The sequence below is a fragment of the Populus trichocarpa genome, chromosome 18, assembly GCF_000002775.5.
Source record: "Populus trichocarpa isolate Nisqually-1 chromosome 18, P.trichocarpa_v4.1, whole genome shotgun sequence".
Taxonomy (NCBI): domain Eukaryota; kingdom Viridiplantae; phylum Streptophyta; class Magnoliopsida; order Malpighiales; family Salicaceae; genus Populus; species Populus trichocarpa.
This window is the reverse complement of record NC_037302.2, coordinates 1,943,242-1,957,885: the sequence shown is the minus strand read 5'-3', so window position 1 is coordinate 1,957,885 and position 14,644 is coordinate 1,943,242. Positions and strand designations below refer to the sequence as shown.

General features: G+C 34.8%; 1 protein-coding gene and 1 pseudogene across 8 annotated transcripts; one reads left to right on the top strand and one right to left on the bottom strand.

Moving 5' to 3' along the window:
- Positions 1-3,903: 3,903 nt before the first annotated feature.
- Positions 3,904-7,948, top strand: LOC7465391 (uncharacterized). 8 transcript variants are annotated; one of them, XM_024590199.2, is made up of 7 exons: positions 3,904-4,026; positions 4,129-4,214; positions 4,378-4,418; positions 4,783-5,153; positions 5,252-5,343; positions 5,425-5,898; positions 6,820-7,948. In XM_024590199.2, exons 4-7 carry the CDS (start codon positions 4,791-4,793, stop codon positions 7,781-7,783), a joined length of 1,893 nt encoding a protein of 630 aa, XP_024445967.1. In that variant the 5' UTR covers positions 3,904-4,026; positions 4,129-4,214; positions 4,378-4,418; positions 4,783-4,790; the 3' UTR covers positions 7,784-7,948. The 8 variants fall into 8 exon arrangements, with proteins under 8 accessions (XP_024445967.1, XP_024445966.1, XP_006371751.1 ...); XM_024590198.2 differs by having other exon boundaries at positions 4,378-5,153; XM_006371689.3 differs by lacking the exon at positions 4,378-4,418 and having other exon boundaries at positions 3,905-4,026.
- A 350-nt stretch (positions 7,949-8,298) lies between these two features.
- Positions 8,299-10,346, bottom strand: LOC112325021 (uncharacterized; annotated as a pseudogene).
- Between the last annotated feature and the right edge of the window lie 4,298 nt (positions 10,347-14,644).

Here is a 14,644-nt window from a genome sequence, read left to right as displayed (position 1 = left end):
AATGAATTTTTACATGAAAAATATATGAAAAACAAGTTTCCATGAATAAAAATCAACTTATTTTAGTTTTTATAAAACCAAGATTTAAAACTTGATTATTTGCGAATCCTGTGCAAAAAAACAAAAACTCTTTACCCAATCAAACAAAAATTTATAAGTTAAAAAAAAGAAACAAAATCTACCATAATAATATTAAACTTGTAAAAACCAAGGCTAGAGGCTGCTTGCACATGTCTATGGCCTTGTTGCTAAGTTTCTTAAACTTGTTTAATTGCATCTTTCAGTAATGTCTTGTAATAAGGACATTGACTGTTATTTTAGATTTCTATTGCAAATATTTTAGCTTCGTAGCGTCGCCATTTGATTTTTTAATCAAGTTGTGTTAGAACTAATTTGAGTAATTAAATAAAGGTTAGAGCTTATAATCTCGTGGTCAACTCCTACCATGCCTTGACTCTTAAGGAACACCACAATAACCCGTTTAAGAGACTTCGAATCATCGCAAAGAACAAAATAACGCTTAAATTTTACATATATTTGTTAGAAATATTCATCTTTTAATTAACGATGTAAAATTTTATTTAATTATTAATAAAACTCGGGATAAATTCAGAAGAGATAAAATCATTCTTGTTATTAGTTTTTTTTATAAAAGTGGATTTATACGAGAATATTTTTTTGATATAATGCATGTTAAAGATACAAGTGCTTTAACTTTTAAGGAAGAGATTTTCTATGTTTTATCTCATCATAATTTTGATATTTAAAATATTAGAAGTTAAGAGTGACAGTGCTATTAATATGCGTGGAGAGTGGAATGACTTGCAAGCTTTATTCATTAAAGATTATCCATATACATGTTATATACATTGTTTAGCTCATCAATTATAATTAGCTACAGAAGTATCTAATGTTCATACTTTTTTTTTCAGAATTTGATTTTTATTATCAATATTATTGGTGCTTCTTGCAAGCGTTATAGTGAATTATAGGCTTTTAAATCAGCTTAAATTGAACATTTAATTGTTATTAGTGAAATTAAAACGAGCAAATTAGCTAATTAAGTAGGTGGTTTGTAGTGACCCGGAAATAGTAGATAAAGTTCACACTTCAAATCAATCTCCAGTATGAAAAAAATATAAGAAGCAACTTGCTTGATTCTTTAAAAAATTACTCAGATGAATCTACTTATTCTTAGTGACCGTCTGTTTCCGTGATTGCGTTTGCTGTTGAAGCAAATGCGGGAAAATCATTGTTTAGTAATAAGTGAAACTTGATTTACTGTTCATGGACCCCGCCATTAATTATGTTTACAACGCAGGGTCGTTAAAAGCAGCTCAATGTTGCTTTCCTCTTCTTCCCGTGGAGAGTGACTCCACTGTTCACGTGAACAGTGGAGTCATTCTCCACTGTTCCAGTCGGACCGGGACCGGGTCCGGTGCAGAGCTAAATGCATTGAACCGGATCCGACCCAGTAAAATAAAAAAAATATTTTTTATTTTTGTAATTGTGTTTTATTCGAAAAACTAGTGTTAATCGGTCCGGTACAGAGCTAAATGCATTGAACCGGGGTCCAACCCAGTAAAATAAAAAAAATATTTTTTATTTTTAATTGTGTTTTATTCGAAAAACTAGTGTTTAAAAAAATTAAATTAAATTTTTTATTTGTAATTGTGTTTTATTCGAAAAACTAGTGTTTAACATTATAAAGTATCACTACATAAATTAGACGGAGATCGCTTGATGACGTAACATTTGCAAAATATGATCGCAATCCCAATTTTGTTCCTAATTATATTTTACCTGATGTTGTTGCGCGCTTAAGAAACCAAGAAAATTGTAGTCATTGTTGGATGTATTTCATACGTGATGTAATTGTAGATTGTTTAATGGAACAATAAAAATTAGTTTATATAAAATATTATTTATTTCATGATGTAATAGCAGTAGTTACATCTACAATATTTAAATTAAAAACCATCAATATTAATATGTATTTTTTAAAATTATTTTATAACCTCAATTTGAAAAGCATTTATAACCTCATATGGTGATGCAGTTTTTGCAGTTAAATTGCTAATGTCATTTGATTATTGATTTGCTTTGTCAAGTCTCGCAATAAAAATCTCAAGATATTTTAAATGCTATGCATTTGGTGTCTACCACATACATTGATTCAGAAGTTAAAAGATGATGGTTAAAAAATTCTTTTAAAAAAAGTGATATCATTTTGTAAGCATCAAGACATTGAAGTTTCTAATATGAAAGTTTGTATTTTTAATATAGGATGATATCACCGGAAAAAAAATAGTAATAGTTGAGCATCACTACCGAGTTACCATTGATCAACAATTACAAGAGCTAAATAATAGATTTAATGAGCAAGCAATTGAGATTTTTATGTTAAGCGCAACTTTGGATCCAAAAAATATCTACACATTATTCAGTGTTGAAGATATATGCAGGCTTGTTGATAACATCTATCCTGAAGATTTTTCTTACCAGGAAAAAAATTAGTTGAGATTCCAGTTACAACATTATGAGATAAATATACCCAGTCATCCAGAGTTAAAAAATTTATCATTGATCGCTGATTTATGCCAACGATTGATAGAAACTGGAAAATCAACAATTTATCCATTAATTTATAGATTGATTAGGCTTATTTTGACTCTTCTTGTTTCGACGGCAACCACTAAACAAGCTTTTTCAGCAATGAAAAATATTAAAACAAGATTTCGTAATCGGATGAAGGATGATTTTTTTTGTTAAAACAAAAATAATGCTTCGTTTTAGCTAATGTTTCCTAAAAACTTTGTATATTTATATTTGATAGGTACGAAGACCAATAAAATTAAAACGGTGAATCTATTATGAAGATGAAATTAATTTCATAGCTTTGATTTAATTTGGTATTGCTCTTAGCCTCTTAACCCATACAAAGATTGTTTTATATTTGTAATAAGTTTTTACATTTCTTATATTGTTTGTAATAAATTTATGTTTTTCTTTGCATAAAACTAATTAATATGGTGTTTTTATGTTTACAATTCATGTATGTTAGATTTTAAAAAATATATATATCTTGTTATATTAATTTTTTCCCTTAAAAAATTATCTTAGTTCTGCCCTGCTTTTTTGAGAAGAACCCAGCTTGGCCGTGAAATCTGCACATTGATTTTCTTTTCGAATGATATGAATAAACTGAATGGTCCGTCCAACACGAACACAAAGAGAGAATGTCCTAGATGAGAAAATAATGAGGACGAAAAGAACCTAATGTCAGACGATAAGCATGGAAGAGCCTTCAATGCAAAGTCAGATTCCAAAATAATTTGAGTAAGGGAGTGAAAATTGTATTCTGAAAATTTGGATTTTTTTATTAAAAATAATTTTTTTATATTTTTAAATCGTTTTAATATAATAATATCAAAAATAATTTTTAAAAATAAAAAAATATTATTTTAATATATTTATAAATAAAAAAACATTTTAAATTATAACCATTATCATAATTTCTAACTACAGTAGATATACTTCCAAAATACTGTCCAATGAATTCAACATTATTTATTTATTTGAAAGGAAAAACCCATGACCCAATTACGAATCCAATCCCAAATAAAACCTTTAAATATAAATAAATTATTTTAAACTCGATCATAATTCAATGCTATATAAAAAATATGCGTATAATTCATTATAACTCAGATGAATCAACTAAAAAATATATTAAAAGAAAAAGGAAAGAAGAAAGAGGGGGGGAGGGAGAGAGAAGAGGCGATTTGGCGGTTGCCCCAGATGTGGGACTGAATGGTCATTTAAAGGGGTAATATATATCCCAATCATAATCAAGAGTACTCAAATCCAGGCCCCACATAGAATAGATAGCATGACCAGTGGATCTTCTCCCACTATAATATCTCCACAACATCAACTAGGACATAGACAGAGTCTAGTCCCTCTTATGTCTGTTGTTGGTCTCATAATTTGCTTCTCTTTGCAGACAGCAATTTTGTTTCTCTGGTGCTCTCCCTCTTACTTTCGATATTTCTTTCTTCTTCTCTATTAGATTGTCAATATTATTATTGTTGTTCTTGTTAACAAGTTTACCTTTTTCTAATTCAGTTTGATCAATTCGTCGAAATTTCTTAGGCTTTTTTAAGCTTTTCTATATATTCTCTTCAGGCCTCTCTTTAATCAGTTCCTCAAGAGTAAGTATTCTTCTTCTTCTTCCTTGTATGTTTTTAAATTTAAGAGTAATTTTGTTAAAGCTAGAAACTTTGCTTGGTTGCTTGGAAACTGTTAAGAATTAATGAGAGAGTCAAAGTATGAATTCTGGGTTTCGGGCTTTTTTCATGTTCTTTTGTTGGTCAGGCGAAGCAAAAAGTAAAAGGGTGAAAGCAGGATATTCAAAGGTTAGATCTTTTTTGCCTTTCCTTTAATGGAAGCCAAAAGGGTCCTTAAGAAACTGTTTTGATTCTGAGAAAAAAGAGGTATTTTTTTAGTGATCAATTTGCTAGCAATCATAGACAGCATAAAGTTTGTGAATTGGTATAAAGTCAGCTACTGGTTGCGTAATCAAAGATATAATTTATGATCCTAAATCTTCTTGTGGTAATTGTTTGATGAGATGTTTGTTGCATTTAGTTGTTTTGTATGTAGGAATATCAAAGACTCTACTGTTTTGAGTTCATACTATTGCTGTTCAATTATTTTTATTTGATGGGTTTTTGTCAAGTTGCCTTCTTTTCTAAATCAACCTGATGTTTTTTTCTGTAGGGGATAGAATGGCCAGCAAAGTTGTTCCTGCTCAACCCGTGACTCCTTTCGAGTTTGAGCTTTATGAGGATCCTGATCACCTTAGAACTGTGATGGCCTCGTCGAATCAGTCAACTCACAGGATTGATCCTGCGAAATTGAAACTTAGACATAGAATTGGGAGGGGACCTTTTGGTGATGTTTGGTTGGCTACTCATCATCAATCCACTGAAGATTACGATGAGTATCATGAAGTGGCTGTCAAGATGTTGCAACCTCTTAAGGAGGAACATATGAGGCTTGTGTTGGATAAGTTTGATGGTTTGTTTTCAAAGTGTCAAGGTGTAGAAAATGTGTGTTTTCTACATGGAATTTCAGTTATGAATGGAAAGGTGAGTGATGCCTTTATGCTTGATATATATTATAATGAGGATACGTTTTCTCAATAATCCTTCGATCTTGAAAGACTAATGCCTGTATGTCATTGTAGATATGCATTGTTATGAAGTTTTATGAGGGATCAATTGGGGACAAAATGGCTCTCCTAAAAGGAGGGAAGCTCACATTACCCGATGTGTTGAGGTGAATTTATTAATTTTTCATTAAAATCCAAGTGATTGAATTGGCGAAGGCAAGCTAGCCTCAGTGCTTACTTATTTCCAGGTATGGGATAGAGTTGGCACAGGGAATTGCAGAGTTGCATGCAAAAGAAATCCTAGTTCTTAACCTTAAACCTTGTAGCTTCCTTCTTAATGAAAATGATCAAGCAGTTCTGGGAGATATTGGTATTCCTTACCTGCTATTCGGAATTCCATTGACAAGCTCAGATATGCCTTGGAGGCTTGGAACCCCAAACTACATGGCTCCAGAACAGTGGCAGCCAGAAATAAGAGGTCCAATATCCTCTGAGACTGATTCGTGGGGATTTGGGTGCAGCATTGTGGAGATGTTGACTGGTGTTCTACCTTGGTGTGGGAAGTCAATTGAAGAAATTTATGACTCAGTGGTTAGGAAACAAGAGAAACCACATATTCCCGAGGGCCTCCCTCCTCCAGTTGAAAATATTCTTCTTGGCTGTTTTGAATATGACTTGAGGAGCCGCCCCTTGATGACAGACATATTACGCGTATTCAAAAGGTTGGTCCTATGTTGTATGTTATTCTTTGGCGCATAATCCTGTTGGGGGTTGGCATGCATATTTTGCTATCTTTTGTAAAATGAAAACGCTATCTTTCATTACTTGCTTCTAGATATCACTTGCTTTGAAAATGCTGTTGAATGTGATAAATTGAGTTGTGGGGCTGTGTGATATGTTTGTCGTTAATTTTTAGATTTACAAATGCCCTGTTTGGATTAGCAGCCTGTTGGACATCAAACTATGATTCTATATGTGTCTTTTTTCTTCTTCTTTTTAATTACCTTTCATCCTCAAATATTTTCAATTTTATGTTTGTACGGAAAATTTTGCTTCCCTTGCCACAATTTAGATGGCACCGTGTTTAGGATAGCAAACTTCTGTGTTGACAGAATCTGTTTTTTCATAAATTTCCATCACTCTGATATGAAGAGGAGACAGGTTCTGTGGGATTCTGTTGTTTCTTGTTCTCACACCTTTGGATTGGACAATCTCTGATGCCACTCCCCCACCCCCTCTCTGATGCTGTTTATTTTATATGTTTGCACACTCATCAAAGTGATCAAATTTCAGAGACCAATTTATGCTTGAGGGAGCAGATTTTTTTCCGAGTCAGTTGACCTTTGCTTTTGTTTTGCTTAGACACCCCTTTTCCATAAATTCACTTTATATATGCTATGGTTTCCACATAACTATTACTTTTCTTGCTCAACCTTCATAGATATTCGCATATTGTTCTAGTGGATATTGCACCACTGTGTCTGGTCTTACATCCTGTTTGAGTTTTTTTTTTCCCCTTTGAATTGCTATTTTCACCTTCAGTTATAAGGATGATTATCTGCTTCTTATTTTGGTTACTGGAATGGAAGCTCTCTTGTTCACACCTTGTACTTATGTGTGTTTCCTTGCAACACAAATTGCAGCTCGCAGAATGCAGTTTTTGTAGATGGAGGCTGGACAGGGTTTGGCAGCAGAACAATCCTGGAGAAATCCAGTGGTGCTGGTTACACAGAGTGGTTTCTGTCAAAGGATCATCTGCAAGTGGGAGACATGGTGCGTTCCAGGAGGCCACCTAATTCGTGCAAACCTGAAAATATGGATGTCCCAGAAGGAACTGTAGTGGGTCTAGAACGCAACCCTGATCGAGATGGTTTTGTTTTGGTGAGTGTTCATGGCATCCATGACCCATTAAGACTTCCTGTCTCAACCTTGGAAAAGGTCTCTTTCGGCCTTGCAGCTGGGGATTGGGTACACCTGAAGGAGGAAAACAATAAGCACTCGCCAGTTGGCATTCTTCATTCCATAAATCGTGATGGAAGTGTGGCTGTTGGATTTATAGGTGTGGAAACTCTATGGAAAGGAAAATATTCAGAGCTTCAAATGGCTGAATCATACTTTGTTGGTCAGTTTGTGAGACTGAAAACTAATGTTCTTAGCCCTCGATTTGAATGGCCTCGTAAAACAGGTGGGGCCTGGGCTACTGGGAAGATTTGGTGGATCCTACCTAATGGTTGCCTCATTGTCAAGTTCCCTGGAAGATTTACAATTGGACAAGAAAATAGCAGTTTCTTGGCTGATCCAGCTGAAGTGGAAGTAGTTTCTTTTAATACTTGTCCTGGGGTCGTCAAAAAATATCAACACCTTGAGGATTTTCACTGGGCTGTACGACCTCTTGTGATAGCTTTGGGTATATTTACAGCCATGAAGGTTGGATTTTTCACTGGGAAGAAAATACGGAGATCAAGAGTGAACAGGCCGCGGGGTAATGCAGTGCAAAGTAATGGCCAATATACGGATGGTCAGACTAGCGGCGATGGTAGCAACCAAGCATGGTTTCCACCATCCGTGAAAAATATCCTTGGTGTTAGCCCTGCTGCTGCCCGGTAGTGGAGCTTTTTTAAGTTCACAAAAACCTGTACATATTCATCTTAACTAATCTATAGCCTGTATAGAACCTTTTTAACGTTCTCTTCCAAGTTGTAATAGGAACTGGCACTACTGCTGGTGGTTATTTACTTTCAATGGAGTAAAGCCGGTTGTTGATGAATGTAATGCAAAGGTGCATATATGCTTGTGCAGTATTTACTTTTAGACTTGAATATCTGTTTGAACTTAAGAAACTCCTTTACGAAGAGGATCAAAAGCACCTGTCTTTGCTCAGTATTCCTGTGTTATCTCCGCATGGCTTGCAAGCTAATGGAAACACAATTAGGACACCCGTTCATGGAAGAAGTCGGTGACCATGCCAGCCATTTAATACCAATTATAGAATTTAAAAAAGAACTCGAAACATAGAAAACCCAAATTAGGATCATGTTGATGGCATGAGCCAAAACCATACATGCTTGCAATTACTATGTTGTCCAATAGAGGCTGGTTACCAAGCTAAGACATGTTGCCCAGATTCAATATGCAGCGAATTATAGAGGCAATCTCTTATTTATCGTGTCAAAAACTTTGTAACAGAAACACGCTCTCAGTGTTCTCTACACAAAATCTAGTTAGATGCCTATTTATCAATCTTTTCACTAGCTTTACAATCTATCAGTCTGCACCAGCAGTAATACCAGCATCTTTCAACAGCTGTTCGTCAACGATGACTTTGTTTTAACCTCCTTGAAACATAGTTGTTCTCTAACAGAACAAGGTCAGGATCAGAGCCGTTTTTCATGGAAGTACTACTATCAGCATTAGCCTCAATGCACAAGCTTGCTTTATTTAAAAGTTCTCGACTCGTTTCTGCAAGTTTTTGAGGATCACCGGTGGCAGCTTCAACTTCAAGTTGAACGGCCTCTAATTTGAGTTTCTTTATAGCCAAGTTTCTAATGCTTCTCTCACCAATTCTCTCTCGTGCTAAAGAATAAAGCTTCCTCGGATCGTTAGCATCTTCAACTGCTGCTTCCTTCAAGTTTTTCAGTTCCTTTTCTTTTGTATCCAATCTCTCAAGAACTATTTTAAGCTCCTCGTATTTGATTGTGGGAGCTCTCTGTGCAGCTAGAACTTCCATTTCTTTCACTCTTGAGCTCTATGGTAAACTTGAGTTCAGTTTCAAGCTGCTTAAACTGCAACCTAAAATCATCACATGGTTCACTCAATGGTTGTTGAATTAATTCGATGGTCATTTTGTCAGATTGCCTTTGTTCATTCTCATATGTAATGGAGATAACCAATTTGTTTGTAAGCTGTACGATCCTCTCCACTATAGATTCTGCTTTTAACCCTTGTATTGTTCAATTCATCTTGCATAATCTGAACATGCTCCTCTTTATCCTTTAGCGTGGTGGCGGTGGCTCGGACAAGTTCTTCGTTACTGCTAATTAGCGTCTTCAGCTCGGCGACCTCTTGGTTTACTTCTCCCCCAAATTCTTCCTCGCGTTAATGAGTTGCAAACTTTGTTCTCCAGGACAAGCTGAAGAGAAGCATGCTCAGATTTTAACTTCTGGATATCTAGTTTAGCTTCCACCAATTCAGATTCTTTAACATGAAGAAGATGCTGCATTTCTCCAAACTCAGTATTTTTCTGATGCGATTCCTGCTGTAGAAAAAACGCCCTCTCGATAGCCTGCTCCAGAGACAATCTCCCTTCTCTAACTCCTTTTGTAACTCTTCTATGAGCTCCTTCTCCGTGGATAATTCTCGTCCAAGCTCCTTATTTCGAGCCTCTATGGCCCTAGGCTTGAGTCTCACTCTCCACTTCTATTTCGGCATCAGTCAAACTAGTCATGTAAGACATGATACTTGTCCTCCGTTCTTCAAGTTCTGTTAGAGATTTTTGTGAAGAAATCAGTTCAGATCTCACATCTGCAAGAAGCTTATTCACTCTTCTAAGATCCTCTAAAGCCTTGTTAGTTTCTCCAACTTGTTTAGATGCTTCCTCGCCAATTCATTCAGTTCTTCCACCATTAGAAACCATTATCTTGTCCGATTCCCCAAACTGGCCTCCGCAACTTCTATCTTCTTTTCCTCAAATTTCCTTAGATTCGTAGGAGTGCCATTTACTTGATGAAGAACGGGGTGTATCATGCAAGACTGAGGTTTCATAGAATTAGGAAATTGGGGAACTATTGATTGAGAAAGTCTTTCCTTTTAAGAATGCAAAGCTTGTTACCACAATTAAGTTCAAGTATTGCTTGAACTCGATCAATATCTCAGGTACTTAATGGAAGACACCTCTACTTATTGTTCCAAATGGAGTTTCAGATTATGTTTTTTCTTTTTTTCTTTTTTCTTAAATGATGGATATTTGCCAAGATGGAGATTGTTGTAATACACGGCTGATATTGAGTGGAAAACATGTATAGAGAAAGCCGGTTGATGCTCGAGATGTAATTTATTGCTATGTATAATTAATAAATTCGGGGTGGGAGCAGCACCTTGACGATAAAGGGTTATTTTTCTCCCTTAATTAATTTCAACAAGATCAAGAGGGATCACCCTCGGCTTTCCACCGATAAACCTCCCCTGTATGTATCCTGCTTCGACCTAACTACAAATGCCTTAAAATTATTATAGTGATGGAAGGAAAACATCATCTCGCCTTGTTCATCAATAATCCTGCGCTTTTAGCTTGGAAGAAGTCGATCATCTCAAGGTTAATATTATAATTTATATTGATGTTTTTATTTACAGGTTAATCTCCCTTGTACGAGAGAGTTCCACCACCAATAAACCAATATTATTGAATTAATCAGGTTAAAAATAGGATTAAAATAGATGGAATATATGACTGGACATGCTGTAGACTGCCCAGTCCATGTTAGATTTGTTAAAAATGGGATTTTTTCTGCAAAACCATGCATGAATAGTCCCTAAGGTATCCTTTGTTTTATATTTTTATCTTTTCTTTTGATTTTTTTTTTATTATCTTGATATTATCGTTGTTGTTTTCATCATCGTTGTTGTTTTCATCGTTATTCCATTATCACTTCCTTCTCAACACCATTATCATCATTTTGCCACTACTATTCAAAAATATTTTATATATAAAATATTTTATGGGATAGCATTTTATAAAAAAATATTTTATATGTAAAATAATTTTTATTTATAAAATATTTCATGCAAAACAAACTTGCCCTAAATTGAAATTCCATGAATGCACTGGATGGAGGCCGAAATGAGAGCCTAAGACCTCGGCTTAGAAAAAGAAAAGGAAAGCCTCGACCCATATAAGAATACAGGAAAACATGCAGTAAATGGGCCACGGTGTGATGAATATGCCACCTTCTTTAGAGCCTAAACTGAGACTTTTTCTCAGCCTGGAAGTCAATAATTCCATCACCTAATCAAATAAGCTCGTAAATTCGATGTATGAGCAAACTTGCAGATAAACTTGTTTATAAACTTGCAAAGATTTAAAGGATAAACAACTAGAATTTGATTTCATAAACTAAATTAATTTAATATATAATAAAAAGATATATTCTTTTTTAATAAAAAATTTAATTATTGATGTAGTCCCAACACATCCAAATTGTTTGGGGGCAAGACTTATTTTTTGAATAATTAATTAATTTCTTGGTTCTGAAAACTTAATTTAATCTCTTTTTGAGGTGTCTAATGCGTGTAAAAAGATCTCTTTTGGTCTGGAAATGAAATATATAGTTGAGAATCGATCCTGCTCGATCCTGCTCTGCATAAGAATTCATCATCTATATATAACCCAAGAGTTTTTTTATGGAGAGGAGGGGCTAAAAATATAATATTACCCTAATAGTTAGGTAAAAAATCTATGACTTATTGGAGTAAAATATAAGCATGGACTCGACACTTAATTGAGCTTGGAGATATTAAGTTCGACAAATCTAGACTCAGCGCTTGACGGAGTCCATAAATAATGAGTTATCACTCTAAACCTTGTTCATTTGTTCAGAAGGAAGAAGAAGAAGCCAAGAAAGACAAAAAAAAAAATTAATTGTTAATCCATCAATTATATGTGTATTTATATATCAAAGATGAAGTCTAGCTTCTTTATAGACTCATCAAACAAGTTAAACAAACCATATTCAAGATGAGATGCCGAGTATGAGACTAGAAAATTTTAAATGAACTGAGTTCGAGCTTGAGTCTCTGTTAAAATTAGATGAGCAAATTTGATCACATAAAAACTCGGTTCGGTTCAACTTAGGTCATTTACAGTCCTAAGTGGGAGTAGTCTTTTATGCTACGTTATTGGGTTTGATATTCTTAAAGGTTGTGTCCACTCATTAAATATATGATTATATATATATATATATTTTTAATCATTATTGAAAATCACATGCCAAAATATTAAAGTATGAAAAAAAAAATCATTCATAAATCACAGTATCATAAGATAACCCCCCCCCCAAAAAAAAACAAAAAAACAAAAAAAACTCCAAATAAAAATCCAAGCATAAAAAATCATATATGCATCGAAAAAAAATAAAAAAATAAAAATACAAGATTGGATATGGATTGAATGAACCCTGACCTAATCTTAGTAAAGTTTAGTTGGGTTTTCCCCTTATAAAAACTTAGGGTGGACAGTACTTATCTGTTTTTATTATAATTATATTGGATAAAAACTCGATCTAGTTAGATAGGGTGACGCTGTCCGATAAGATTTCTATTCTTATGTATATTTGTATAAAAATCTTGCATACTTTGTCTATAGTATATAGTATTTCTTGTCCAAAAGTATCACATTTCTGAAAAAACTGAGTTCGAATTTCTTGATTGTGATGAAAACTGAGTTCGTATAGGTTTGGAGTTTTTGTCCTTTTCCTTCTTATTGAGAGTTTATCCTTTAACACAGAGATTGCTCATGAGTTGATCTCCCAGCCAATACAGCACTCCGTTTGTGCCTGCGGATACCCCTGGTTTTTGACAATCTTCTCTATCAAATCAAAGGGAGGCACAATCAAATGTCTGATTGGAAGTTAATCACAAGGATTATAATCCAGAGGCCAAATCCACCCGTTTTATGACCTCAATTGCGTTTTACAGTCATAAACTAGGCGTTAATCTCCTTCTTAATTAATGCCTTGATCCCTGTCTTGTCATTAAGAAGGGAGGGTTAAAAAAGCAACAGTCTCCTCACTCTTATCCGATATATAAACAAATGATGATTTCTTTTTAATTTCTTCCCTAACAACTTAATCATTAACGAATCTAATATAATATGAGCAGTGGATAGAGAGAAATAATTAGTGAAAACAACAGCTAAAGTACCTGTCTGGTGATCATAAGCTGTAAAGTGAAGGATAAAGTTGCAATAGAGGTCAGGCTCGAGCAGGATGTGACCATGCACAGATGTCATCAACGATAACATGATGGTACGAGGTCCATGGAAAATAAAGATTATAGTAAAAAAAAACAAAGAAAAACTTGCTGCTTTTCTACTTGGGTCCCAACTGTAGAAAGATTTTGGTTTTGATCTCCCCACATTCGTCAAAAGTTGAGAAGATGGAGAGATCTGCTCTCTTGTGTATCTTTTGTGTAGTTTTAGTGAATACTAATCATGATATATATAGTAGTTCTCTTTTCATGAGAAACAATCAATAGTTCCTCGCTTGCGGCTTCAATACGTCTGAAAATAGTAGTTTTAAAATCTGCATTGCACAGCAGACGCGGGACCCGATCAGCTCGAAACCTAAACCAGTTTAGATTAAAAAAACTCAAAAAAAAAGAATTTATTTAGTTAAACTCGGATGACTTGGTGAAACCCAGTTTAGTTTTTTTTTTTTTTTAATCCTAATCCCTAATTTCTTCCCCTCTTCAGTCTTCCTTCAATTCAAGTTTCTTCTTTGTAATCCACATGTAGAAGATTTCTAGATTGCAATTCAAAACACAACCCTCCTATGAAAGAATCAAAAGATAAACAAATGTACAAGAGAGAAAGAAATCGGTGGCTGGTGGTGGCTTGTGGATGGTGATCTGCTGGAGAAAGTGATGGATGCTCTTGGTTGTGTAGAGGGGGGCTGTGGCGTTTTAGGTGGAGAGAGAGGAAGGGGAAGAAGGTTGTGGGTGGCTGGTGGCGACTTGTTCTATAGAGGCAGATGGAGATTTGATGGGAGAAAGGCAAATCCATAGGAAGTTGGATGAGCGGGTGGTCGTTTGAAGGTGCTGGGGAGAAGAGATGGTTTGTGGCAACATTCTTTTTAATTATTTTTTACATAATGAATGGATCGTGGGTGATGATTTGTTGCAACTTGCAACATCACTCTTTTGATATTTTTCAATTCAAAGTCCCAATAAACTAATGATGAAAAATTATTATGCTTCCTTGCAGCTAAAATTAAAAAGGAAGATGAATGTTGCACAGGATTTTATTGTAGTTCTAAACAAATATTATCATGGATTGTGAAAATAAAATTTATATGAGTATATTGTGTAATTAAGAGGACCATGAAGGGTGTTTTAGTATTTTGACATTGTATTTTTTATTTTTTAATTGAAAAGTTGTGGGCATGTGTTCCACACGCCCCAGCGTGCCCACACGTCTGCGCTATTAAGGAGGTGCGCGAGACACTTTCCTGTGGCCAAATATGGCCCTCCGTTGTATCATTAGATGCGCAAACGTGCCCTCTTCTACATGGTGCGGTGCGTGTAGACATGTCATGATTGAATTGCCGCAGGTGATCAATTGTTTGCGTTTTTTCTTTCTTTTCTCTCTCCTGACAACTATAGTGCATAATTGTTCTCTATTTGTTTGTTGTTTGCTTGGGTCTTGCATGGGTTGTCAGACTTAAGCACCTTGGGTCTGGCAATAATGTCAAGCTCAGG